This window comes from Oncorhynchus mykiss, chromosome 6, assembly GCF_013265735.2.
Source record: "Oncorhynchus mykiss isolate Arlee chromosome 6, USDA_OmykA_1.1, whole genome shotgun sequence".
Lineage (NCBI taxonomy): Eukaryota > Metazoa > Chordata > Actinopteri > Salmoniformes > Salmonidae > Oncorhynchus > Oncorhynchus mykiss.
Window position 1 is genome coordinate 26,293,688 of NC_048570.1, and position 23,753 is coordinate 26,317,440.

The 23,753-nt window shown below is 42.0% G+C and overlaps 1 protein-coding gene across 2 annotated transcripts; it reads right to left on the reverse strand.

Annotated features, from left to right (window-relative positions):
- LOC110525607 (synapsin-1) lies at positions 1–23,629 on the reverse strand. 2 transcript variants are annotated; one of them, XM_021605885.2, is made up of 13 exons: positions 22,760–23,629; positions 20,029–20,086; positions 18,794–18,885; positions 18,003–18,159; positions 17,797–17,886; positions 15,685–15,747; positions 15,420–15,562; positions 15,173–15,247; positions 14,983–15,085; positions 9,932–10,081; positions 9,693–9,762; positions 8,958–9,549; positions 1–3,491 (listed from the first exon to the last, which is right to left on the reverse strand). In XM_021605885.2, the coding sequence occupies exons 1-13, from the start codon at positions 23,083–23,085 to the stop codon at positions 3,356–3,358; spliced, it is 2,055 nt and encodes a 684-aa protein (XP_021461560.1). In that variant the 5' UTR covers positions 23,086–23,629; the 3' UTR covers positions 1–3,355. The 2 variants fall into 2 exon arrangements, with proteins under 2 accessions (XP_021461560.1, XP_021461561.1); XM_021605886.2 differs by having other exon boundaries at positions 1–3,453; positions 22,760–23,628.
- Positions 23,630–23,753: the final 124 nt, after the last annotated feature.

Genomic DNA, 23,753 nt, shown 5'->3' on the forward strand with positions numbered 1-23,753 from the left:
TTTACGAATGGTCTTGAACTTTATTGAATATGTGCACATGTTGATAGCATAATTATGAAGGTACATTGCAAATAACATCAAAATAACATCACATATACTTTTCTACATTTATTTGAATACTCCACAATGATTTACAATATATGTAATATTTATACTTTTTGTCTATTTTAGATACATATAGGTTTCTTGTTTTATACATCTGGGAGGCATCAATATTGACCATCAATTTCACAGAAATTCATAGTGCAGATAACAAAATAAATAAATAATCACATCTGCATTTAGGAAAACTACTTAAGCAAAGAAAAAAGGCATACAAATTGTAAACATACATTCAAATCTATCCATCAAAAGAATGTAAACAAAATACAATTTTTAACCCATGTCTATGAATATCAACAAACAGGATTCATATAGATTGATTCAATTATGATGACACTCCAATGTATACTCCACCGGAGGATTTGAACTCCAAACACAGCTAAGATGTTCTCTGATGGATGTTCTCTGTTACAGGCAGTAGCAGAGAGCCGAGTAAAACAATACAAATGTATACCAATCACGTGTTCATCCAGACAAGTCATTTTTTTGTAGCAGGTATCATTTGAGGCTTCTCTGATCCATTCATTCAATGGTATACCCTGACAATTATGTTTGCTGAGTTATGATTTCCATTGAGTCCCATGATAAGATGTGTAATATACATTTTCAAACGTAGACAACATGTAATCCTGAATACAAGAGAAACTAAGATACAAAAAAGATTTTTCAAAAAGTAGAAATAATGCATAATTCATGATAGTGAATGCCAGTACTGAAAAAGGGCTTACAAATTATATAAATGCCAAAAATCCAAAACCAAAATCCACAAGTATTCATTGCACAAAATATCAACAAGCACAGCGTGACAAACGTGACAAATCTGCATCATTCATAGGTCACGATCTGTACAACACTTCTATTTGGTTTTACAAAACAACATTTACACGTTTATGCACCACTTATCACAAGGGTTCACTGTGGATACACTAAGGGTCGATGCGTAGAGGAAGCAGACGGGTTCTGTAGGGAGATTGGGACTTTTCCGAATTAGCTCCAAAAAACAGATGGCCTGGAACACACTCTTTTTGGAAGACATATTCAGTGCCCTAGAAACAGAAGGTTTCAGCTTTGGGCTCAGGGAATATCTAGGGATTGTTTTCTGACCAATGATCAAAGGGGTAAAAAGTATTACATGTAGAAAACCAAACAGAAGTATACTGCAGTGGTACTGTATATCCCACAGGGGACATACCAGTACATTTATTTTACACTGCCTACATGACCCATGGTACATTCCTTGGCTGAGCATTTACTTGGACTAGGTCCCTTGCTCACAAGCTGTGACCCTGCTGGGAGCCAGGGGACAGACAGGATAGGCACCCAAACTCTCCACTCACAGAAACAGCAGCATCCCAGGCCCTTGTGATGGCAGGTAAAATAGAGCACTGAGATGGCTGTGTCTCTACAATCTGACATTAAAATCTCAAAAATATCGCTTGACTCATGTCTTCAAGTATGATTTTGTTATATTTCATGTGCAAATACATTTGAAAGAACAAATACATTCTACCTCAATAAACACACATGCTTTCATTTGCAGTGCTCATCATCCTCATTTCAGTGCAACGTTTGGAAGACCTGACCCCTGACACCAGTGTGTCACTTACCAGGACATCCCTGAGACAATACTATCTGACTGAACTTTGTGCCTGTGTAAGGCATGTTTTCCAAATTGAGAGCTATTGAGATTTTGTCTTAATCTAACAGAAGAAGGGAGAGGGAGGCAGCAACGGCATTCTCACAAAAACAACACATACTTTTGTTATGCTAATTACGCTAGCTAATTACATGTGACAACACGGTTACAAGCGGCGATGTGAGTGATTGAAATTGCAACCATATCTCCTTTATTGACATGCATCTAAAAAAAAATCATAATTTAGAATGAATGAGCAACTCAAACAGCTGTGGTGTTGCTTTACTGTAACACTGAACTGACCTACTGTAGTGTGAACAACACTGTGCCGACAAGTTTAATTTAGCGATGGATCATTTCAGAGCCAACCAAAACTTGGTCAAATGTGTCACTATGATCTGACAGTAACAGAAAAGTGTGAACACTATCATGACGATTACCAGTGTATTGTTTCCAGTATACTAGCATAAAAGCAATTTCAAATGATCAAATCGTGACCAAGTACATATCTCCCAATACATAAAAACTGTAGCAACATAGGCCACCTACTGAAATTTAATATATAATAACACCATTTAAAAAGGGACTGATGATTGATGGGGTAAGAATCTTCACCCTTACTTTTATCTGAAATTTAAACACACGTGCAACAACAAGAGAAGTGAATGTGTACTGTATGTGTGTGTGTTTGTAGGAATCATTTGGAATGTGAAGGTGATGGGGAATGTTTCAGACTGAGAGCAACAAACCTCCCACTGGGCACATCTAGTTTTGATTTTCATTTGGTCGAGTTTTAAAAAAAAATACATGTAATTGGATTTAAGTTCAAAGTTGGGTGAAAGAAGACAAAATGCCCTTACATTGATGACTTTTTTGCAAATCCAATCAGTTTTCCACATTGATTCAACATCATCTCGTAGATTTTTCTGGTTGAAATAAAGTGGAAACAACATGATTTGACCAGTTTTTGTCCAGTGGGCTATCTATATTATATTCTATGTGTGGTCTTCAAATGTACAGATGTAGGATCTTAATTTGATCACTCTTTTGTTGTGGAGAATTTTCCTGCACCACAGGAAATGCAGATGAGCTTTGTGATTTAAATAAATGCACTGAAAACCCACACTAACACACGGTTTTTAATATTTGACATTTATTTAACCTTTATTTAACTAGGCATGTCAGTTAAGAACAAATTCTTATTTACAATGACGGCCTACACCTGCCAAACCTGGATGACGCTGGGCCAATTGTGCGCCGCCCCATGGGACTCCCAATCACGGCCGGTTGTGATACAGCCTGGGTTATATTAACAGTATTGCACTTTTCACATAGCCTAATTTTGGCCAGCTTAACCATCGATCAAGCAATATTATGGATTTAATGTAAAAATCCTTTTGCTGCACGATTATTTTTCTACGACAATACTGGTCAAATTAAGATCCTATGTCTGTATAGGCAGTAGATGTTTTATATGTGCATTTTCACATCAATGTACATCAATATCCATGATAGGGAGGTGTTAGTTCTATTGGTCCATTGTGTGTTGGGGAGGGGAAGAGGGAGGGACTGCCTTTCAGTCTGTCTGTCGGCGTAGGAGGGGGCTTACTCCATCTCTCAGTCTGAGAAGAGACTAGCAAAAGACTTGCGTAGGTTGCGTATGGTCTCAGCCTTCACCTCATCCTGGCTAAGGCTGGCCCGTGGCGTTGGAGTTTCTGGAATGTTGAAGGCATTGGTAAGAGACTGGGATTTGCTATAAAGAGAGGAAATGGCAATAGAGGAGAGGAAGAGGCTATTAAAGTCATGCAGCAAACCCATGTAATGGTAAGAAGTGTAGGGTGTAATGGTAAGAAGTGTAGAGCATGGCTGGAGAAAGAAAGAGAGAGACCATACATAGGGGATACACAGAGTTCCTTCAGTATGTATGGACATTCCTTACATAACTGATTCAGTGCACTGACCAGCTCAACTTTATATTTATACTGAATGATTGATCTGGATGCAAAGGCATGCTTTTTAATCATCCCCCATCCCTCCCGACTAGTGTTCCTAGTTCCATGTTCTGGACTCGACGGCACAAAGATAAATTCATTGAAGAAATTGCTTGCAGTTGTCTTTCAGTCAGTCAACTTGGTTACAACATACTATGGCGAGTCGCACTCTCACGACTTCAGTTGGAGGAGCTACAATCCACGCCAGATTGGAAGCCCTGTCTTCCACAGGTGATACATGTGAGGTTCGGATTCATTCCTTCAGTTATTCCACTATTTACCTCAGTGTGAACAGGAACAATTCACGCTACTAAAACAAACACGAGACTATCTTGGAACACGAGACTGTCTTGAGTCACGTCAACTAAACTGTCTGTTAATGGTAGAGCGTGCTCACCCCCTGCATGTTGTGTGCTGAAGTTTGTACTTTGTTCTCATAAGTTTCCTAATCACAAACAATGAATTATTCTTCAAATGGATTAGCCTGGCTATAGCAATAACTAACTACTAACAAGCCGGGTTCGCGACCATGCCCCAGTATATTAATGTTTGTTGTCTTGTATGTCTCGGCTCGGTGCATGCTCAGGATGCTCTCGCTTAAATCAGTTTGTGTGCGAGACTAAGAGACAGCTGCCACTGTTCCCCAACTAGTCCATGGCTCAGGTTCTCTTGACAATCATGTAGCATTCCTTACAGAGCTTGGTGTTTCCAATAGTGACTTCCTTCCTCTTCCTCTGTCAATGTTTAAAGGGACATTTAAAAAAAAGTTCTACTTCATATTCAGCATCTCCAGCACCAGTAAACAAGAAAGAGGAAGATAAGTGTTTCCAATGACATCGTCAACCAATTAGTAGACAATTAGTTAGCAATGCCTACGCATAATTGGTTAAAAATCACACAATACACACCAATGATGTCATTGGAAACACGTATTTCTTCCTCTCTTTTTTACTACAAAACATACATTACCGGTCAAAAGTTTTAGAACACCTACTCAATCAAGGGTTTTTCTTTATTTTTTACTATTTTCATCAAAACTATGAAATAAGACATATGGAATCATGTAGTAACCACAAAAAGAGTTAAACAAATCAAAATACATTATATATTTGAGGTTCTTCAAATAGCCATCCTTTGGCAAACTACCTGCCCTCCAGGACATCTACACCACTCGATGTCACAGGAAGGCCAAAAAGATAATCAAGGACAACAACCACCCGAGCCATTGCCTGTTCACCCCGTTAACATGCAGAAGGCGAGGTGAGTACAGGTGCATCAAAGCTGGGACCGAGAGACTGAAAAACAGCTTCTATCTCAAGGCCATCAGACTGTTAAACAGTCATCACTAACATTGAGTGGCTGCTGCTAACATACTGACTCAACTCCAGCCACTTTAATAATGGAAAAATTTATCATTAGCCACTTTAAACAATGCCACTTAATATAATGTTTACATACCCTACATTACTCATCTCATATGTATATACCGTACTCTATACCATCTACTGCATCTTTGCCTATGCTGTTCGGCCAGCGCTCATCCATATATTTATATGTACATATTCTTATTTATTCCTTTACACTTGTGTGTATAAGGTAGTTGTTGTGAAATTGTTAGATTACTTGTTAGATATTACTACATGGTCATAACTAGAAGCACAAGCATTTCCCTACACTCGCATTAACATCTGCTAACCATGTGTATGTGACCAATACAATTTGATTTGATTTGCCTTAATGACAGCTTTGCACACTCTTGGCATTCTCTCAACCAGCTTAATGAGGTAGTCACCTGGAATGCATTTCAATTAACAGGTGTGCCTTCTTAAAAGTTAATTTGTGGAATTTCTTTCCTTCCTAATGCGTTTTAGCCAATCAGTTGTGTTGTGACACGGTAGGGGTGGTATACAGAACATAGCACTATTTGGTAAAAGACCATACTATGGAAAGAACAGCTCAAACAAGCAGATAGAAACGACAGTCCATCATTACTTTAAGACTTGAAGGTCAGTCAATCCGGAAAATGTCAAGAACTGAAAGTTTCTTCAAGTGCAGTCGTAAAAACCATCAAGCGCTATGATGAAACTGGCTCTCATGAGGACCGCCACAGGAATGGAAGACCTAGAGTTACCAGCCTCAGAAATGCACAGTGATGTCTATTTTTCTCGATGAGGGACCCGTGCCCTGTTGGGAATGGACGCTCTGGCGCACCAGTGTCTTCGGACCCTCCTTTACACGTTCTGCCAGTTGTTCTGATTCAGCCCACGCTGGAGAGGGTGTGCCAGGGGGGCTTACTGTTGGTTCTTGTGGCTCCTCGTTGGCCCAGCCTTTGTTCGTGGAGATCATTTGCCTTTTAGGCAGGGAACTGTGGCAACTCCCGTTGCGTAGCAACCTGTTGTCCCAGGCACACGGGCCGGTTTGGAATGCAAGGACGGAGATTTAGTTCCTATGGGCCTGGCCTCTGAGAGGGCCGATCTGATGGCGAGAGGTTTACCTCTGAATGTTATTTAGACCATTCAGTCCGCAAGGGTGCCCTCTACAAGAGGGTTGTATACGTATAAGTGGTTGAGCTCTGGTGCCAAGATAAAGGGCTGGTTCCTTTTCAGTGCGGGCATTCTTTTATTTTTTCATTTTACCCCGTTTTCTCCCTAATTACGTGGTATCCAATTGTTTTAGTAGCTACTATCTTGCCTCATCGCTACAACTCCCGTACGGGCTCGGGAGAGACGAAGGTTGAAAGTCATGCGTCCTCCGATACACAACCCAACCAAGCCGCATTGCTTCTTAACACAGCGAGCATCCAACCCAGAAGCCAGCCGCACCAATGTGTCGGAGGAAACACCGTGCACCTGGCAACCTTGGTTAGCGCGCACTGCGCCCGGCCCGCCACAGGTGTCGCTGGTGCGCGAAGAGACAAGGATATCCCTACCGGCCAACCCCTCCCTTACCCGGACGACGCTAGGCCAATTGTGCGTCGCCCCACGGACCTCCCGGTCACGACAGAGCCTGGGCGCAAACCCAGAGTCTCTGGTGGCACAGCTGGCGCTGCAGTACAGCGCCCTTTAACCACTGCGCCACCCAGGAGGCCCAGTGCAGGCATTCTCCACTTTAAACGTGTACATGGCCGCTATCCCTGATTGTGCGGTTCCTGGAAAGTGTACTTTTTGGGGGCTTGACGCTGGTTTTGGAGGCAACCCCTTTGAGCCTCTGGAGTCAATGGATCTGAAGATCCTCTCCCACAAAACCTCCCTGCTCATGGCTTTTGCATTAGCTAAACATGTTGAGGACCTCCACGCGTTATCCTTCCTGTACTCAATTCACCCAGTGCGACTCTACGGTGATGTTATGTCCAAATACGTCCTTCGCCCTGAAAGTCATGACTGTGTCCTACAGGTCCTTAGCTTTGAGCAATTTCCATTTTCGCCTCCTCCTTTTGCTTCTGAAGAGCAACAGCGGTTACATGCCGTGTGTCCGGTGCAAGCTTTTCCCATGTACATTGAACTGACCTGGGAAATCCGGTTATGTGACCAGCTTTTTGTCTGTTTGCTAATCCAGCTCAAAGCAGGACGCTCTCAAAGCAGTGTCTCTTCCAGTGGATTGCGGAGGCTATCACGTTGGCATATAGCAGAAAGTGGTAAGGGTTACCTACCAGGGGTGTGGCTGCATCTTGGCCATTGTTTAAAGGGTTGACCGTAGGAGATATTTGTCCTGCGGCAAGTTGGGCATCACCACACACTTTTGTGAGGTTTTATCGCTTTAATGTTCCTGCTCCCAGTAAAGCCCATAGGGTGCTCACCGCTGGGACAGGGGAAAGTCACTATGCAGCACACCGTTTGCACAATACCCAGACTGCCACAGACTGTAGCAGACCTGGCAGGGTCAGGTCTGGGTGGTCTGCCATGGACCATTTCATTTAGTATCCATCAGGATCAACTTAGGGCGTGATTATATTTCCACATAGTATGTTGAACCGAAGTTGACTGATTGAAAGGGAACATAACGTTAGGATTATAACTACTGTTCCCTGAAGGGGGGAAACGAGGTACAACACCTGTTTGGCCCCGTGCTACCCGTTCCTGGGCTCAGTGAAGAGTAGTATTCATTTGAAGGAATTAATCCGAGCCTCACGCTTATCACCTGTGGAGGCGGTGCTTCCAACGAGGCGCAAATTTCATTGTCAGGCGTGATTGTAGATCCGCGAAAGTGCAACTGCCCATAGTATGTTGTACCTCATTTCCCTCCTTCAGGGAACAGTAGTTAAATTGATAACATTACATTTAGACTGTTAATAGCTTGTTAAAGCCATATTTTCTATGCAATATACACTAGAAGCGTACATAATTTACAACATAAAGAAACCTGCATAACCCTATCCTTGACCCTTTCCACATTGCCCCTCTATCACATGTTTTAAGGAACACTGCATTAGTTGTAAATTATGTAGTGTTATTTAAACTTTCCTTTCCATGAGTCACTAGACAATTATCAGGACATTAAACATGGTCAATAGTACTTTGTACATTGTACTCAATACAATGTCAACCAGCTTTTTGTTGGAAAATTGCACCTTGTGTATTCTACTATTCTAATGCTCATCAGTAAGTTGAGACCCTGACTGAGTTACAAAAATATATATTATAATAATTATTTTTGGGTGGTTGGGACACCCTAGCAGCCGTGGGGCCCTAAACGGTTGTTTATGTTGCATATGCCATAAAATCTAGCTTTATCCAAAATAAGTCCTTGTAATTTCAAGTGCAACATGAAAATTAATAATGAGCAGGACACAAAAAGAGTGAACATTCCATTGGAATCGTTTTGAAAAATCTTGTTCATGCACACTCAGTCCAAATATTTGGATCAAATAACAAATCGCACTGTAAACATCTGATAACATATCCCATGACAAACTATAGCGATATTGATTTGCAAACTCAATATCTAGCCTACAGTACAGATATAACACCATCATGCACATCAATCCCCTTGATGAGATAAAAATAAATGAAAGCTAAATCTAGAACACAGAATCCTCTCGTCGGTTAATTACTCATCCTTATCTAGAATGAGATAGACAGAGCATCGTGTGTGGCTCACAAAAACTGCCAAAAACAATAGGAGGATGTTACATCCAATATTGAGCTATTGAGTAATACAGTTGGGATACACTGAGCAAAAAGTATATTGGCATTGAATGTTTTGGGAAACTTTATGAAAGCTTTTCTTACTTCAGTGGAGGGATGGCTCCCATAGCAGGAGGGTCCTGGTTGGGCTTCTGTGGGGGCTGGGGCTTCTGCTGCAGAGGAGGTTTCCCTCCCGGGCCTCCCTGGCCCTGGGCGCTAAGGCGGGGCTGCTGAGTGGTGGGGGCCCCAGGGTGACCTTGTTGGGCTGGAGCCCTCTGCTGCTGGGGGCCCTGGGGGCCTCCTCCCTGGGACTGCTGCCTGGCAGGCTGGCCTGGCTTCTGCTGGGGCCTCTGCTGTGGCTGGCCCCCTGTGGACGTCTGGCCCATGCCTCCAAGGGGGGGGCTCTGCTGCAGCTGGGGACCTGACTGCTGTGGCCTCTGGTTTTGAGGGGAGCCCCCCTGGCTCATGGATCGCTGGGGGGATCCCTGACCAGAGGGGGGTTTCTGCCCCTGACCTGGGGGACGCTGCTGGGCCCCAGCTCCTGGGTTGGCCTGTCTATCTTTCTGTGATGTCTGGGCAGGGGGGTTCTGTGTGTTGGGGCCTGGGGAAGGGGGCTGGCCTTGGGGAGAGGGGCGCTGCTGGGAGGGGGATCCTTGGCGAGGGGTGGCAGTGCCGGTTGGTGTCTGTTGTGGGCCACCTGAAGGAGACAGAGCACTGTTTATCCTGTCCCTATTAAGCAATCATTAAAAAACAATTTAGCTATCATATTACCAGCTAATGAACAAAAGCAACTGTCCATTGGGTTTTTTGGGCCTTAATATTACAGAGCCATCTTCTTACCTTGTGGAGAAGGGCGTTGCTGAGCCTGTGGCACTTTGGGTTGTGAGATAGGCTGAGAGGATGCAGCTTTCTGCATGGCCAACATGTTACAATGAGACATAAAGTGAATGGGTTATAAATACAAACCAAATATACTGGCCAATTAACAATAAAGACCACTCATCTAAACATACTCCTTTTGACAAATATTGACTCATCTTAAGTTTATTAGACTGAGTGGTGGTTAGCAATAGTGTCACCTGTACAGGCTGTGCAGCTATGGGACGGACAGGAGAGGGACTTGCAGTGCGTGGGACTGTTTGGTTCATTTTGGAGATGACCAGGTCTGCAATTTGAGCACGGTCTTCACCCTGCTGGTCTCCAATCAGAGGCATAGAGCAACCCACCACCTGAGAGAACGAGATGGGGAAACACAAATCAAATTGTATTAGTCACATGCGCCGAATACATCAGGTGAAATGCTTACTTACAAGCCCATAACCAACAATGCTGTTTAAAAAATACGAATAAGAAATAAAAAATAACAAGTAGTTAAAGAGCAGCAGTAAAATAACAAGAGTAACAAGAGTAACAAGACTATATACAAGGGGTACTGGTACAGAGTCAATGTGCGGGGCACTGGTTAGTCGAGGTAACATGTACATGTAGGTAGAGTTATTAAAGGGACTATGCATAGATAATAAGAGTGTATCAGCGACGTAAAAGAGAGAGAGGGGGGGCAATGCAAATAGTCTGGGTAGCCACAAGGTATTACAATGTTGTTACCAGTGTAATTACTGTGTTACTACACAGTTTAAGAATGCTTAAATTGCGAGCCTTTCCCAATAATGCAGTACTCAATATCAAAATAGTATGGAAGCCATGAAGCCAAAGGCAAAAAAATACAACTTAGCCTCTTGGAATTCTCATTTGAATGACTTAGTGTCTTGTTTCAACAACTTAGTCTCTCATTTGAATTACTTCATTGTTATTTTGCCTAATTAGACCTATTTTGTTATGCAGCTTGTCAGACTGTGTAATGGTTGGTGCAGCCATTCCTTCATGATTCTATCCATTGATATGATTATTCATTGACAGTTCTTTGATAGCCTAAAGCAGGGCTGCTTTTGAATGCCAGAGCATGTAAGTGGGTGAGTGTTGAGTGTGGAGCAGCGCAAAAAAAATGGTGCCTTCTTCTCCCGCTCCAATTTCGCTCTGGTACTGCTCAGCCACAAGCTCTGGGCCTGCCCTGCTTAGCATTTTTTATTTCCTTTATCACTAGTCTTTTAATTCTGCCTATTCGGTTGTAATTATTTTGCCCCCCCATCCACAGTAGCCTATATCTAGTTTATATTCTACTTTCTAACATTAGGAAATGTCATTTCTATTTTGAAGGAAATGTATTCACGTATGTTTTTAGGTAGGCAATACATAGACTACTGTGAAATATGTTTGAGATTTTCTTGGAATAGAATCAATTTAATTAAGCTAAAACATCTTAAATAAATCGTAAGTAATAAAGGCCGGTATCAACTTCTTTTCATTAATAAAATGGAAAAAATACACATGTAAAAGCTTAATTACATAAAGGAATATTAGTGGGAATATAACCATAACATAAACAAGAGAAAGGAGAATGGAATACATTTGAAAAGCCTAAAATGTACAAATACAATTAGCTTTTGTGCTACTTAAAAAATAAAAATAAATTTGATTGGAGAAAGAAAATAAGTAGGCGGCCAGTATGGTGCAATAAACTTTAGTGAACTATTTACAGAAAAGATATACAAAATAATACATAGGGGAAGATCAGCCTGAATAGCAGGACGCGCAACAGCAATGCGTTTTGACTACTAATTCATATGCACATTGCATCTGAAACTGTTCTTTTTAGGGGTCCATCTACATTCATTCCACCTGGGCCTATTGACCCAGCTTTGGATATGTGCTACAGACTGGTGCATAAAGACATATCCAAGCTACAGGTCTTAAATGTCCAGAATGCCCCCTCTATAGTCATCCACCTAGTGGACAAGGGAGGCGCTGTTACTGTACAAGACTGAAGTACTCACGCAACTGAATGATCAGACGTTCTGTAAAATATTCACTACAAAACCCCACAAAAAAGCTTCTGTCATTGAGGGCATGCACAATGGTGATATCACCAAAAGAGAACACAGATTGGTGCGTAAAAACAGCTCCACACTGGTAATCTGCAGTCCCTAAAATACTCTTTAATTATCTTAATTCCCAAAGGGACAGGATGAATCTTCTTTGCAATGTCAGACCAGTGGCAGCAGGCCTGAATATCTCTACTCAACGTCAAATTCTCTGATTGATAATTATGCCCCTATGTATTGTGACACTTTCGTTTACCAAATACTCCACAATTAGACATTAGTTCAACTTCTTCCTGCTAATAAAAACACCAAATCCATCACGCACAGATCTCCCTCTCAAGCGCTCCTTCTCAGGAGCTTTGCATTATCACCAAATGAATAGGTTGTTGTCATCGGTGATATTGAAAATTGGATAGCTTATTTATGTAAACCATTAGCCAACAATTCAAAGATTAAATGAATTGTCATCATGATAAAATGTTTATTTTTTGTTATTGTGAACTGTAGTCTATAACAAGTTACTCCTTTCAATTAAAGCCCTATCAGAGGAGATTCTGATAGGCTAATAAAAGCATGTTGTTCGCAGCATAAACCAGCCTATAATTTCTGAAGTTTGTTCATTTATTGGTGATGGATACTTTAACTGTAAGTTTAGTCATTCTATTGATGGAAAAATAGTTTACCTCGTGTCGCACACATTTAATTCAACATTTGATTATAGCTCACAATCAAGCATAGCCGCAGGAAATAGGGGTGCTGAAGGTGCTGCATCACCCCCTGCAAAATCAGAATAAAAAATATGGCTTTCTTTGAGACTGTGGTCCCAGCTCTCTTCAGGTCATTGACCAGGTCCTGCCGTGTAGTTCTGGGCTGATCCCTCACCTTCCTCATGAACATTGATGCCCCACTAGGTGAGATCTTGCATGGAGCCCCACACTGAGGGTGATTGACCGTCATCTTGAACTGGGATGGGATGGGCTAAAGGACAATAGGCAAGCAGCTTGGTGAGAAGGCAACAACTGTTGGCACAATTATTAGAAATTGTAAGAAGTTCAAGATGACGGTCAATCACCCTTGGTGTGGGGCTCCATGCAAGATCTCACCTCGTGGGGCATCAATGATCATGAGGAAGGTGAGGGATCAGCCCAGAACTACACGGCAGGACCTGGTCAATGACCTGAAGAGAGCTGGGACCACAGTCTCAAAGAAAGCCATTAGTAACACACTACGCCGTCATGGATTAAAATCCTGCAGCGCACGCAAGGTCCCCCTGCTCAAGCCAGCGCATGTCCAGGCCCGTCTGAAGTTTGCCAATGACCATCTGGATGATCCAGAGAAGGAATGGGAGAAGGTCATGTGGTCTGATGAGACAAAAATAGAGCTTTTTGGTCTAAACTCCACTCGCCGTGTTTGGAGGAAGAAGAAGGATGAGTACAACCCCAAGAACACCATCCCAACCGTGAAGCATGGAGGTGGAAACATCATTATTTGGGGATGCTTTTCTGCAAAGGGGACAGGACGACTGCACCGTATTGAGGGGAGGATGGATGGGCCATGTATCGCGAGATCTTGGCCAACAACCTCCTTCCCTCAGTAAGAGAATTGAAGATGGGTCGTGGCTGGGTCTTCCAGCATGACAACGACCCGAAACACGCAGCCAAGGCAACTAAGGAGTGGCTCCGTAAGAAGCATCTCAAGGTCCTGGAGTGGCCTAGCCAGTCTCCAGACCTGAACCCAATAGAAAATCTTTGGAGGGAGCTGAAAGTCCGTATTGCCCAGCGACAGCCCCGAAACCTGAAGGATCTGGAGAAGGTCTGTATGGAGGAGTGGGCCAAAATCCCTGCTGTAGTGTGTGCAAACCTGGTCAAGAACTATAGGAAACGTATGATCTCTGTAATTGCAAATAAAGGTGTCTGTACCAAATATTAAGTTCTGCTTTTCTGATGTATCAAATACTTATGTCATGCAATAAAATGCAAATTAATTACTTAAAAATCATACAATGTGATTTTCTGGATTTTTGTTTTAGATTCCGTCTCTCACAGTTGAAGTGTACCTATGATAAAAAATTACAGAACTCTACATGCTTTGTAAGTAGGAAAACCTGCAAAATCGGCAGTGTTTCAAATACTTGTTCTCCCCACTGTAGATAAGTTGTTGCCTGTCCCTTCCCCTGCGATTGTCATTCTAATGGTATCCAGAAAGACTAAAACCCTTTCCTCAAACATTTACATCAAAAGGTGAAAAGTTATGGGCAAAGCCACAAAATATCCAAATCAAATTAAATATTTTTCTTGATCAAATAACAGGGAAAACAGTATTAATTGTTTTCTTTCTCCAATCAAACCTAATTCTAAACTCTTCAAATATATTCCATTCTTCCTCTTGTTTATATTGTGGCTTTATTCCCACTAATATTTATTCATGTAATTAAGCTTTCGCATGCATATTTTTCTGTCTTTATAATAATAATAATTCATTTGTAGAGCACATTTCCCACGCTCAATGCACATGCCAAGTTTATCAGTGTTTGAGATGATTTATTCCCATTATTTCATAAAAATAAACTGATACTGGACTTTATTATTTATTTTAGCTTACCTAAATGGATTTATAATGTGGTGTTTCTATTCCAAGAAAAATGTAAATACATTGTACAGTAGCCTATGTATTGCCCACCTAAAACATCTGTTTATACGTTAGAAGTTCTTTAAAATGGAAACTACATATCCTAATGTTAGAAAGTAGAATATAAACTAGATATAGGCTACTCTGGGTGGGGTAGGCTAAATAATTACAACCAAATAGACCTAATTAAAAGAACAGTGATAAAGGAAACTAAAAATGCTAGACAGAGCACGCCCAGAGTTTGTGGCTGAGCAGTACCAGAGTGAAATAGGAGCAGGAGAGAAGCTGCTCAATTACTCTCTGCTCCTTGCTCCACATTCGCCCACTTACATGCGAATTACATACTAAGATGTTCAAATAAGATATTCTCTCATTCAAACGAGATAATTCCAAGAGTCTACGTATTATTATTTTGGGGGGTCTTGGGCTTCAGGGCTTCTGTAAAATAGTAGAAATATTTTTTTAAATAAAAAAACATGCGAAATAAGAAAGAAAACTGGAGAGTGTAAGCTATATAATAAGTATAAGAGCAAAATTGTTAACAATGCTTCTAATCCTTTTACCTCTATAATGTAATCCTTGCCATCTTTTCCATGCAGAGCCTCCACAGCGCACATATCCAAACCGCCAAACACCTCAGAGCAGGAGTCCACCCACATCCGATACCTACGATGTTGGAGAACACTGCTAGTAACTACTAAACACACGGCTGTCTGTCTGATGCACAAAAGCCCAGTCTGTGTTAACACTCACCTGTCTGACATGGCTATCTGTTCCAGCATAGCTGAACCAGTGTTGGTTTTCCAGTTCCCTGAAATTGATGTGCGCCTGATAAACAGACAAGATCTACCGTTTAGCATGTTCTCTTTTGATCATATTATACACATCAATGTTGGAATATGCAGAATAAATTATCTGTAGCCTGTGCTGAATATCTTGGGGATTTGTAGAATGGATTGACCTCAGTCACCACAACAAGGAGCTTATTTTTTTAACTTACATGTAGGCCTTGTAATTGTCTCCAATCTTCTGGATGCGAACATCATACTTTGCATCGATGAAAGGTTCAGATGTGGCATAGGTCTTGGTCAGGGCAACAACACTGGCAATATCTTGGAAGTCGTATTGATTGTCCACTTTCACCTGCAGGGTAAAATCATGATTGAATAAGATTATGTCAATAGTATTGATTTGTGAAGCATAAACACTAATCCAGGCCTACTTTGTATTATTTAAAATAAGTAACAAGAGCAGTCCAGTCCTACCTTCCCTATCCCTGAGTGGGCGTGGCCCATTTTCACCACCACAGGGAAACCAGGAGTCGTAATCTGCAGCAAAAGACAACACAACATCCCCATTGGAAAACGTCATACTACACAGGCTCCAGACATGCAGGTAGGTTTGTTTGACTAAAGAGAATGTATAGCACAGCATTTCTTAGTAAATTGCTAACTGAGTAAACTGTAAACTCAAATTGAGCTGCTGTTATTTGCTAAATGTGCCAGAATGCAGTTAAATAACAAAGTATCATCACGTTTTAATGTGCATTCGGAAAGCATTAAGACCCCTTCCCTTTTTTCCAAGTTTTGTTACGTTACACCCTTATTCTAAAAAGGATTAAATTACTTATTTTTCTCATCAATCTACACACAACACCCAGTATTCACAAATTGAAAGCAGTTTTTCACAAATTTTTGCAAATGATTACAAATAAAAAACAGAAATACCATATTTACATAAGTATTCAGACCCTTTGCTATTTTGAGACTCGAAATTGAGCTCAGTTGCATTCTGTTTCCATTGATCATCCTTGAGATGTTTCTACAACTTGATTGGAGTCCACCTGTGGTAAATTCAATTGATTGGGCATGATTTGGAAAGGCACACACCTGTCTGTATAAGGTCAAACAGTTGCATGTCAGAGCAAAAACCAAGCCATGAGGTCGTAGCTCTGAGACAGGATTTTGTCGAGGCAGAGATCTGGGGAAGGGTACCAAAAAAATGTTTGCAGTAAAATGTTTGCAGTTCCCATTCTTAAATGGAAGAAGTTAAGAACCACCATGACTCTTCCTAGAGCTGGCCGCCAGGACAAACTGAGCAAACGGGGGAGAAGGGCTCTGGTCAGTTAGGTGACTAAGAACCTGATGGTGACTCTAACGGAGCTCCAGAGTTCCTCTGTGGCGGGAGAATCGTCCAGAAGGACAACCATCTCTGCAGCACTCCACCAATCAGGCCTTTATGGTAGAGTGGCCAGACTGAAGCCACTCCTCAGTAAAAGGCACATGACAGCCCGCTTGGAGTACTCTCAGACCATGAGAAACAGAATTCTCTGGTCTGATGAAACCAAGATTGAACTCTTTGGTCCTGAATGCCAAGTGTCACGTCTGGAGGAAACCTGGCACCATCCCTAGGATGAAGCATGGTGGTGGCAACATCATGCTGTGGGGATGTTTTTCAGCTACAGGGACTAGGAGACTAGTCAGGATCGAGGAAAAGATGAACGGAGCAAAGTACAGCGAGATCCTTGATGAAACCTGCTCCAGAGTGCTCAGGACCTCAGACTGGGGGTAAACATTCACCTTCCAACAGGAGAACAACCTTAAGCACACAGCCAAGACAACACAGGAGTGGCTTCGGGACTAGTCTCTGAATGTTCTTGAGTGGCCCAGCCAGAGCCCGGACATGAACCCGATCAAACATCTCTGGAGAGACCAGAAAATAGCTGTGTAGCGACGCTCCCCATCCAACCTGACAGCGCTTAAGAGGATCTTTCGAGAATGGGATAAACTCCCCAAATACAGGTGTGCCAAGCTTGTAGCGTCATACCCGAGGCTGTAATCGCTGCAAAAGGTGCTTCAACAAAGTGCTGCGTAAAGGGTATGAATACCTATGTAAATGTATGAATATGTGTGAATATGCTGAGGACATCATGAGCCCAAACAGCAGCAGTAAAACTTTCAGAGTAATGGAGCAATTCATGTTGATCATTGAGGCGAGCTGCGCCGAGAGCAGGCCAGCGACTGCAGGTGTGGAGGGGGGCAGCACTGCGGCAGCACAGACACTGATCTCATTGCAGCGCTACTGAGGGGATCCATAGGGCGCAGGAATAATCAAACCCACTCTGGCTCTACTGCGACCTGTACACATGAACCCTCAGTCTGATCAAAGACAATATTAAGATTGATTGTTGTGATAGATCTGAGATGGATTATTGATGTGTGCTAGCTACTCCTTTGCCCTTTTCTTACTGGACACGGAAATATGTTTTTCAAACAGAAGGGCCACCTAATAGTCTTTGCTTAGGTCTGTTTAGTGTGAAAACATGGCCATGTCGTGGTGGGGGAGGAGTAGAGGGACGCAGATGGCAGAACACCCACCATTTCTCTGTGGTTGGGATAGTAAACCTGCTCGATCAGTGGGAATTCCTCTGGTCCAAGTTGCTTGTACAATCTCACCATATTAGCAAACTGAAACGAGACACGATAATACACAAGAGGTGACTTTTTCAGTTAAATCAAAAATTAGATTAGGCTCAGAAAGCAAATAACAAACAATTGAATCTGCTTTATATTGCCACGCTTACCACCCATGGTTTGTCACAGAAGTTGTAGACAGAGTGTAGAGAGTTTACACCTGCGAGACCAGCATACTGTAACCCAATCACTATGTGTCGGTGGTCTCCATTCTTGGCCATACTGAAGGCATGCTGCCTAACCAGCACAAAGTCTGGCCTGAAACACCTTGGAAAATTTTTAAATCACACATTACCAATACATTATATTCAAACAGACATGTCAACATTTTATTCTGGCTTTTGCACTTGAAAATTACAAGAAATCATGCATATCTTGTAACATAAGCAATCAGGACACACTTATGATATTGTTGCGCCCTGATCTGTTTCACCTGTTCCTGTGATTGTCTCCACCCCCTCCAGGTGTCGCTTATTTTCCCCAGTGTATTTATCCCTGTGTTTCCTGTCTCTCTGTGCCAGTTCGTCTTGTATGTTAGTCAAGTCAACCAGCGTGTTTTTCCCGTTCTCCTTTTGCTATTCTCTAGTTTATAGTCCTCCTGGTTCTGACCCCTGCCTGACTCTGGACTACTTTCCCACCTGCTTGATCATCCTGCCTGCCCTGACCTTGATTCTGCCTGCCCTCTGGTACCTTTTGGACTCTGAACTGGTTTTGACCCATTTGACTGTCCACAACCATTCTCTTGCCTTACCCTTTTGGATTAATAAATAATGTAAGACTCCAACAATCTGCCTCCTGTGTCTGCATCTGGGTCTAGCCTTGTGTCATGATAGATATTTGTGTCTGATTATCTTAAACATCATGTAGAACACTGTATTCAAAGGATGTACAGTAGACTTACTTGGTGACCTTGGTTCCATTCCGGATTGCTTCGATATCAACACTATAGCCCCCTGTAGCATGCGCTATTAGGTTGATTTCAGAGAAGTCAGCCTGAGTGGACAACATCCGTGTCAATCCCAGTCAAACCTCAATGTGATCATAACAGGGACATATTAAAGTTATAGTTCACTGCAAAAATCAATGTTTTCCAGGCGTGATGAAATTAGATTTTTTCCATTTCTTTGGAGTTGAGACAGGTGGCTCTACAAAATAGATGGTGTGGAACATTGATTCATCTTCACATTAGCCCACTTAAGAGATCAGATTTGTCTGACAGACTTTGATTTTGGAGTGAACTACTGTATTACTTCAATGGCTTTGTCCCCAAAAACTGAGGCAGAAGGTAGCCATTATCACCTCCACAGATAATGAGACATTCATTGCACAGGGCTCTTCCTGCTGAGACTCATGGGGTGCATAGTGGAAACACTCTAATGCAACATAAAAGGAGCGGACAGAAATAGGAGACATTGAAAATGCCGGTAGAGAAAATAATCCAGAAGCATTTTCAAGTCTTCTTTTACAAAGCACAGAGGGTGGCATTAACTTCATTGTTCTATTAAGCCACCACAGGGTATAAATGTTTTGGGGTCCATGAGATCATTTTATTTTCCATGGATATTGTTAGCAGATTCAGAGTGACCTATTTCCTTAATATATTTGACAAATATGACAACATTATTATCTCACTTGATAATTATCCAACTGTCAGTCCACTTAACATAGTTCAACTATACAGTATGTGCATGTCTTGGGATTTCTTTGATTCATTGTTTATTGCATACAGTAAGTGCAGGTCTGCAGCACCCATGTACACTCCTAGAAAAAACGGTTTCAAACGGGTTCTTCAGCTGTTCCCTTTGAAAAAAACGTTATGGTTCCGGGTATAACTATTTTGGGTTCCATGCAGAAACCTCTGTGTATAGGGTTTTTACATGGAACCCAAAATAGTTTTTAAAAGGGTTCCCCTATGGCGACAGCTGAAGAAGCGTTTTAGGTTCTAGATAGCACCTTTTTTTCTAAGAGTGTAGATGCAGGGGTTGTCTTTCTGTCTGCTTCAAGCCCTGTACTCAATAAAACCCATCATGAGATGACCTGTGAGTTTCATTGGCTGTTCTATAACCTCAAATCTCCTCTCTCCATCTCTGATATAAAATAGACAATTAAAATAACAAAGGTGAACGAGCAACCCACCTGTTCCACCTTAATGTCGAATTCACCATGAACCTTTTTACCTTTGAAGACCTTTACCCTAGAGAAGAAAGGCAAGAGAAAATATTTGAATTGCATAAAAACTAGGACTACTTTGGAGAGTAGTTTTGTAATGCTATTTCACAAGCATACTCGATGTACAGTGCCTTCAGAAAGTATTCACAACCCTTGACCTTTTTTCACATTTTGTTGCCTGTTTACAAATTAATACAAAAATGACAAGCTGAAATGTCTTGAGTCAATAAGTATTCAACCCAATTTTTATGGCAAGCCTAAATAACTTCTGGAGTAAAAATGTGCTTAACAAGTCACATAATAAGTTGCATGGACTCCCTCTGTATGAAATAATAAAGTTTGACATCATTTTTTAATGACTACCTCTTCTCTGTACCCTACACAAACAATTACAGTATGTTCGGAAAGTATTCAGACCCCTTGACTTTTTCCACATTTTGTTACGTTACTGCCTTGTTCTAAAATAGATCAAATAGATCAATCTACACACATTATCCCAAAATGACAAAGCGAAAACAGGTTTTTAAAAATCTTTGCAAATGTTTTTAAAAAAAACAGTGGCCTCCATTCTTAAATGGAAGAAGTTTCAGACCACCAAGACTCTTCCTTGAGCTGAGCAACTGAGCAATTGGAGGAGAAGGGCCTTGGTCAGGGTGGTGACCAAGAACCTGATGGTCACTCTGACAGAGTCCTAGAGTTCCTATGTGGAGATGGGAGAAACTTCCAGAAGGACAACCATCTCTGCAGCACTCTACCAATGAGGCCTTTATGGTAGAGTGGCCAGACAGAAGCCACTCCTCAGTAAAAGGCACATGACAGCCCGCTTAGTGTTTGCCAAAAGGCACCTAAAGGACTCTCAGACCATGAGTAACAAAATTCTCTGGTCTGATGAAACCAATATTGAACTCTGGCCTGAAAGCCAAGTGTCACGTCTGAAGGAAATCTGGCACCATCCCTACGGTGAAGCATGGTGGTGGCAGGATCATGCTGTGGGGGGGAGTGGCCTAGTCATAGTTTTGACTTAAATCGTCTTGAAAATCTATCAAGACTTGAAAATGGCTGTCTAGCAATGATCAACAAACAACTGAACAGAGTTTGAAGAATTTTTTAAAGAATAATGAACAAATATTGTACAATCCAGGTGTGCAAAACTCTTAGACTTACCCAGAAAAACTCACAGCTGTAATCACCGCGAAAGATGATTCTAACATGTATTGAGTCAGGGGTGTGAATACTTATGTAAATGAGATATTTTTCTATTTCATTTTCAATATATTTTCTAAAATTTCTAATAACATGTTTTCACTTTGTTATTATGGTGTTTTGTGTGTAGATGGGTGAAAATCTACTTTATCGATTTTGAATTCAGGCTGTAACACAACAAGAAGTAAAATAAGTCAAGGGGTATGAATACTTTCTGAAGTAACTGTAGGTATACATGTATTATCAAATAAAATGGACCCAGTTTAATACACTGGAAAGGAACATGAACTATCATGGACCAAGAAATCATCATGGTATCTTACACCTTTGGCCTAAGGTAAATACTTAATCAGTGGGGCTCTCATATGGGCTGATAAGCAGACCAAAAAACATTACATTCTGAATGCGTCATAATTTGGTCTGACAGGATAGCATTGATCAACACTGATTGTACAAAACATCAGGATCACCTGCTCTTTCCATGACATAGACTGAACAGGTGAATCAGGGTAATCCTGGTGAAGCTATGATCCCTTATTGATGTCACTCATTAAATCCACTTCAATCAGTGTAGATGAAGGGGAGCAGACAGGTTAAAGAATGATTTTTAAGCCTTGAGATAGTTGCGACATGGATTGTGTATGTGTGCCATTCAAACAGTGAATGGGCAAGACAAAATATTTAAGTGCCTTTGAACGGGGTATGGTAGTAGGTGCCAGGCGCACCGGTTGAAGTGTGTCAAGAACTGCAACCCTGCTGGATTTTCACGCTCAACAGTTTCCCGTATGTATCAAAAATGGCCACCACCCAAAGGACATCCACAACTGTGGGAAGCATTGGAGTCAACATGGGCCAGCATCCCTGAGGAATGCTTTTGACACCTTGTAGAGCCCATCCCCCAACAAATTGAGGTTATTCTGATTGCAAAAGGGGGTGCAACTCAATATTAGGAAGGTGTTCCTAATGTTTAATTCACTCAGTGTACACTGTAGTATGCAGCAGTTGGGCGGCAGGTAGCCTGGCGGTTAAGAGTGTTGGGACAGTAACCGAAAGGTCGCTGGTTTGAATCCCGGAGCCGACTAGGTGAAAGGCACTTAACTCGAATTGCTCCTGTAAATAAGAGCGTCTGCTAAATTAGTAAAATGTGGTCTCGTTGTGTGTGTGTTACTATCCTTGTGGGGACCAAACAATTGATTTGCATTCAAAATCCTAACCCATAACGCCTAACCTAACCACACATTCTAACCTAATGGTATCCCTAAACTTAACCCCTTAGCCTAAAATAACTTTTTTCCTTGTGGGGACTGGCGAAATGTCCCCACTTGTCAGAATATTCCTTGTTTTACTATCCTTGTGAGGATATGTGTGTGTGTGTTATGACCATAGTAAAGATGAATTATATCCTAATGACGTTATGTTTCTTGGTAGCATACTGACACCCATTTGAGTCTAGACAGGGGCCATAACGTGTAACCTTACACAGTACTCTCCTTACCAGTCTGTTTGTTGGTCATCAATTACCAGGAGTATCTTGGCACCAGAGGCAACGCCTGCTTTGTCTGCTACCTCGGTGACTTTCTCAGCAACAGCAGCAGTGGTTTGTTTGACAGCTTTAGTAAAGGAAGATAAAAATCCAGCTCCGGCTCCGCTGCCAGTGCCCTCCGACTGCTGGTTGGTAGACAGACGCCTCTCCGGTGGTCCAGGCGACACTACTGCAGGGTCTTGCTGCGGCAGGTCAGGGCGTTGTAGATCAGTCATGTACCCATTGGGCAAATTGGACATAAAATTGCTGTCCGACAGCCGACGACGCAGGTAATTCATGTTGAAAATGTTTGGCTACGAAAAGGTGTATGGTGAATCCTCCTTTCTGATGCAAATGTATGAATTATTTTATTTCCAAATCTATAGATGGATTGGCCTGTATCCCCTTCAAGGTTTAGACCTCTTCAATTGACTCGAATAAGGATTATCGGTCACGATGAGAAACACACAGTCAACACGAATATCTAAGCTTCGCCTACCTCCAATTGTCCAACTTCGAGCCGTATCCAACAAAACATTAGTGGGTGGCTGCGTAAAATAGATAACATGTGAGTCTGGCATCCACGTTCACTGACCAAACAGGCCGTGCTTCGATCTCTTTTCTAGGGAACGGAGGTTCCGTGATTTACATTTGGGTTTCCAGAATTTGTCTTACTGCATCACCCCTATCCAATCTTTCCTTCGAGGTTCGGCGCAGTATTCCCGTCTATCCTGCGTCACTCCCTTGCATCCCTTTGAGAGGAGAGGAGCAGGTTCGGATGAGGGGTGGTGCTGAGGAGATACGATTGAGGGGCGTTGCTTTCGGGTCGGGAGAAGGACTGCGGGTACCCCCTCATACAGGAAATGCGCCATATGTTGCCTATGCTCGTGATGAATTAAAAAAAAGTTAATGAAGAAATAATAGCCTAATAGCCATAGGTTTAGGCAGCTGTTCAGATTATGATATT

Excerpts from the sequence above, each read along its gene's own strand:
- LOC110525607 (XM_021605885.2), bottom strand. The coding sequence starts at position 23,085 with ATGAATTACCTGCGTCGTCGGCTGTCGGACAGCAATTTTATGTCCAAT. Across the intron at positions 17,887-18,002 it reads TCTGTGACAAACCATGGGTG|TTTGCTAATATGGTGAGATT; the intron begins GTAAGCGTGGCA and ends GTCTCGTTTCAG. Across the intron at positions 3,492-8,957 it reads GGAGCCATCCCTCCACTGAA|CAAATCCCAGTCTCTTACCA; the intron begins GTAAGAAAAGCT and ends CTCTCTTTATAG.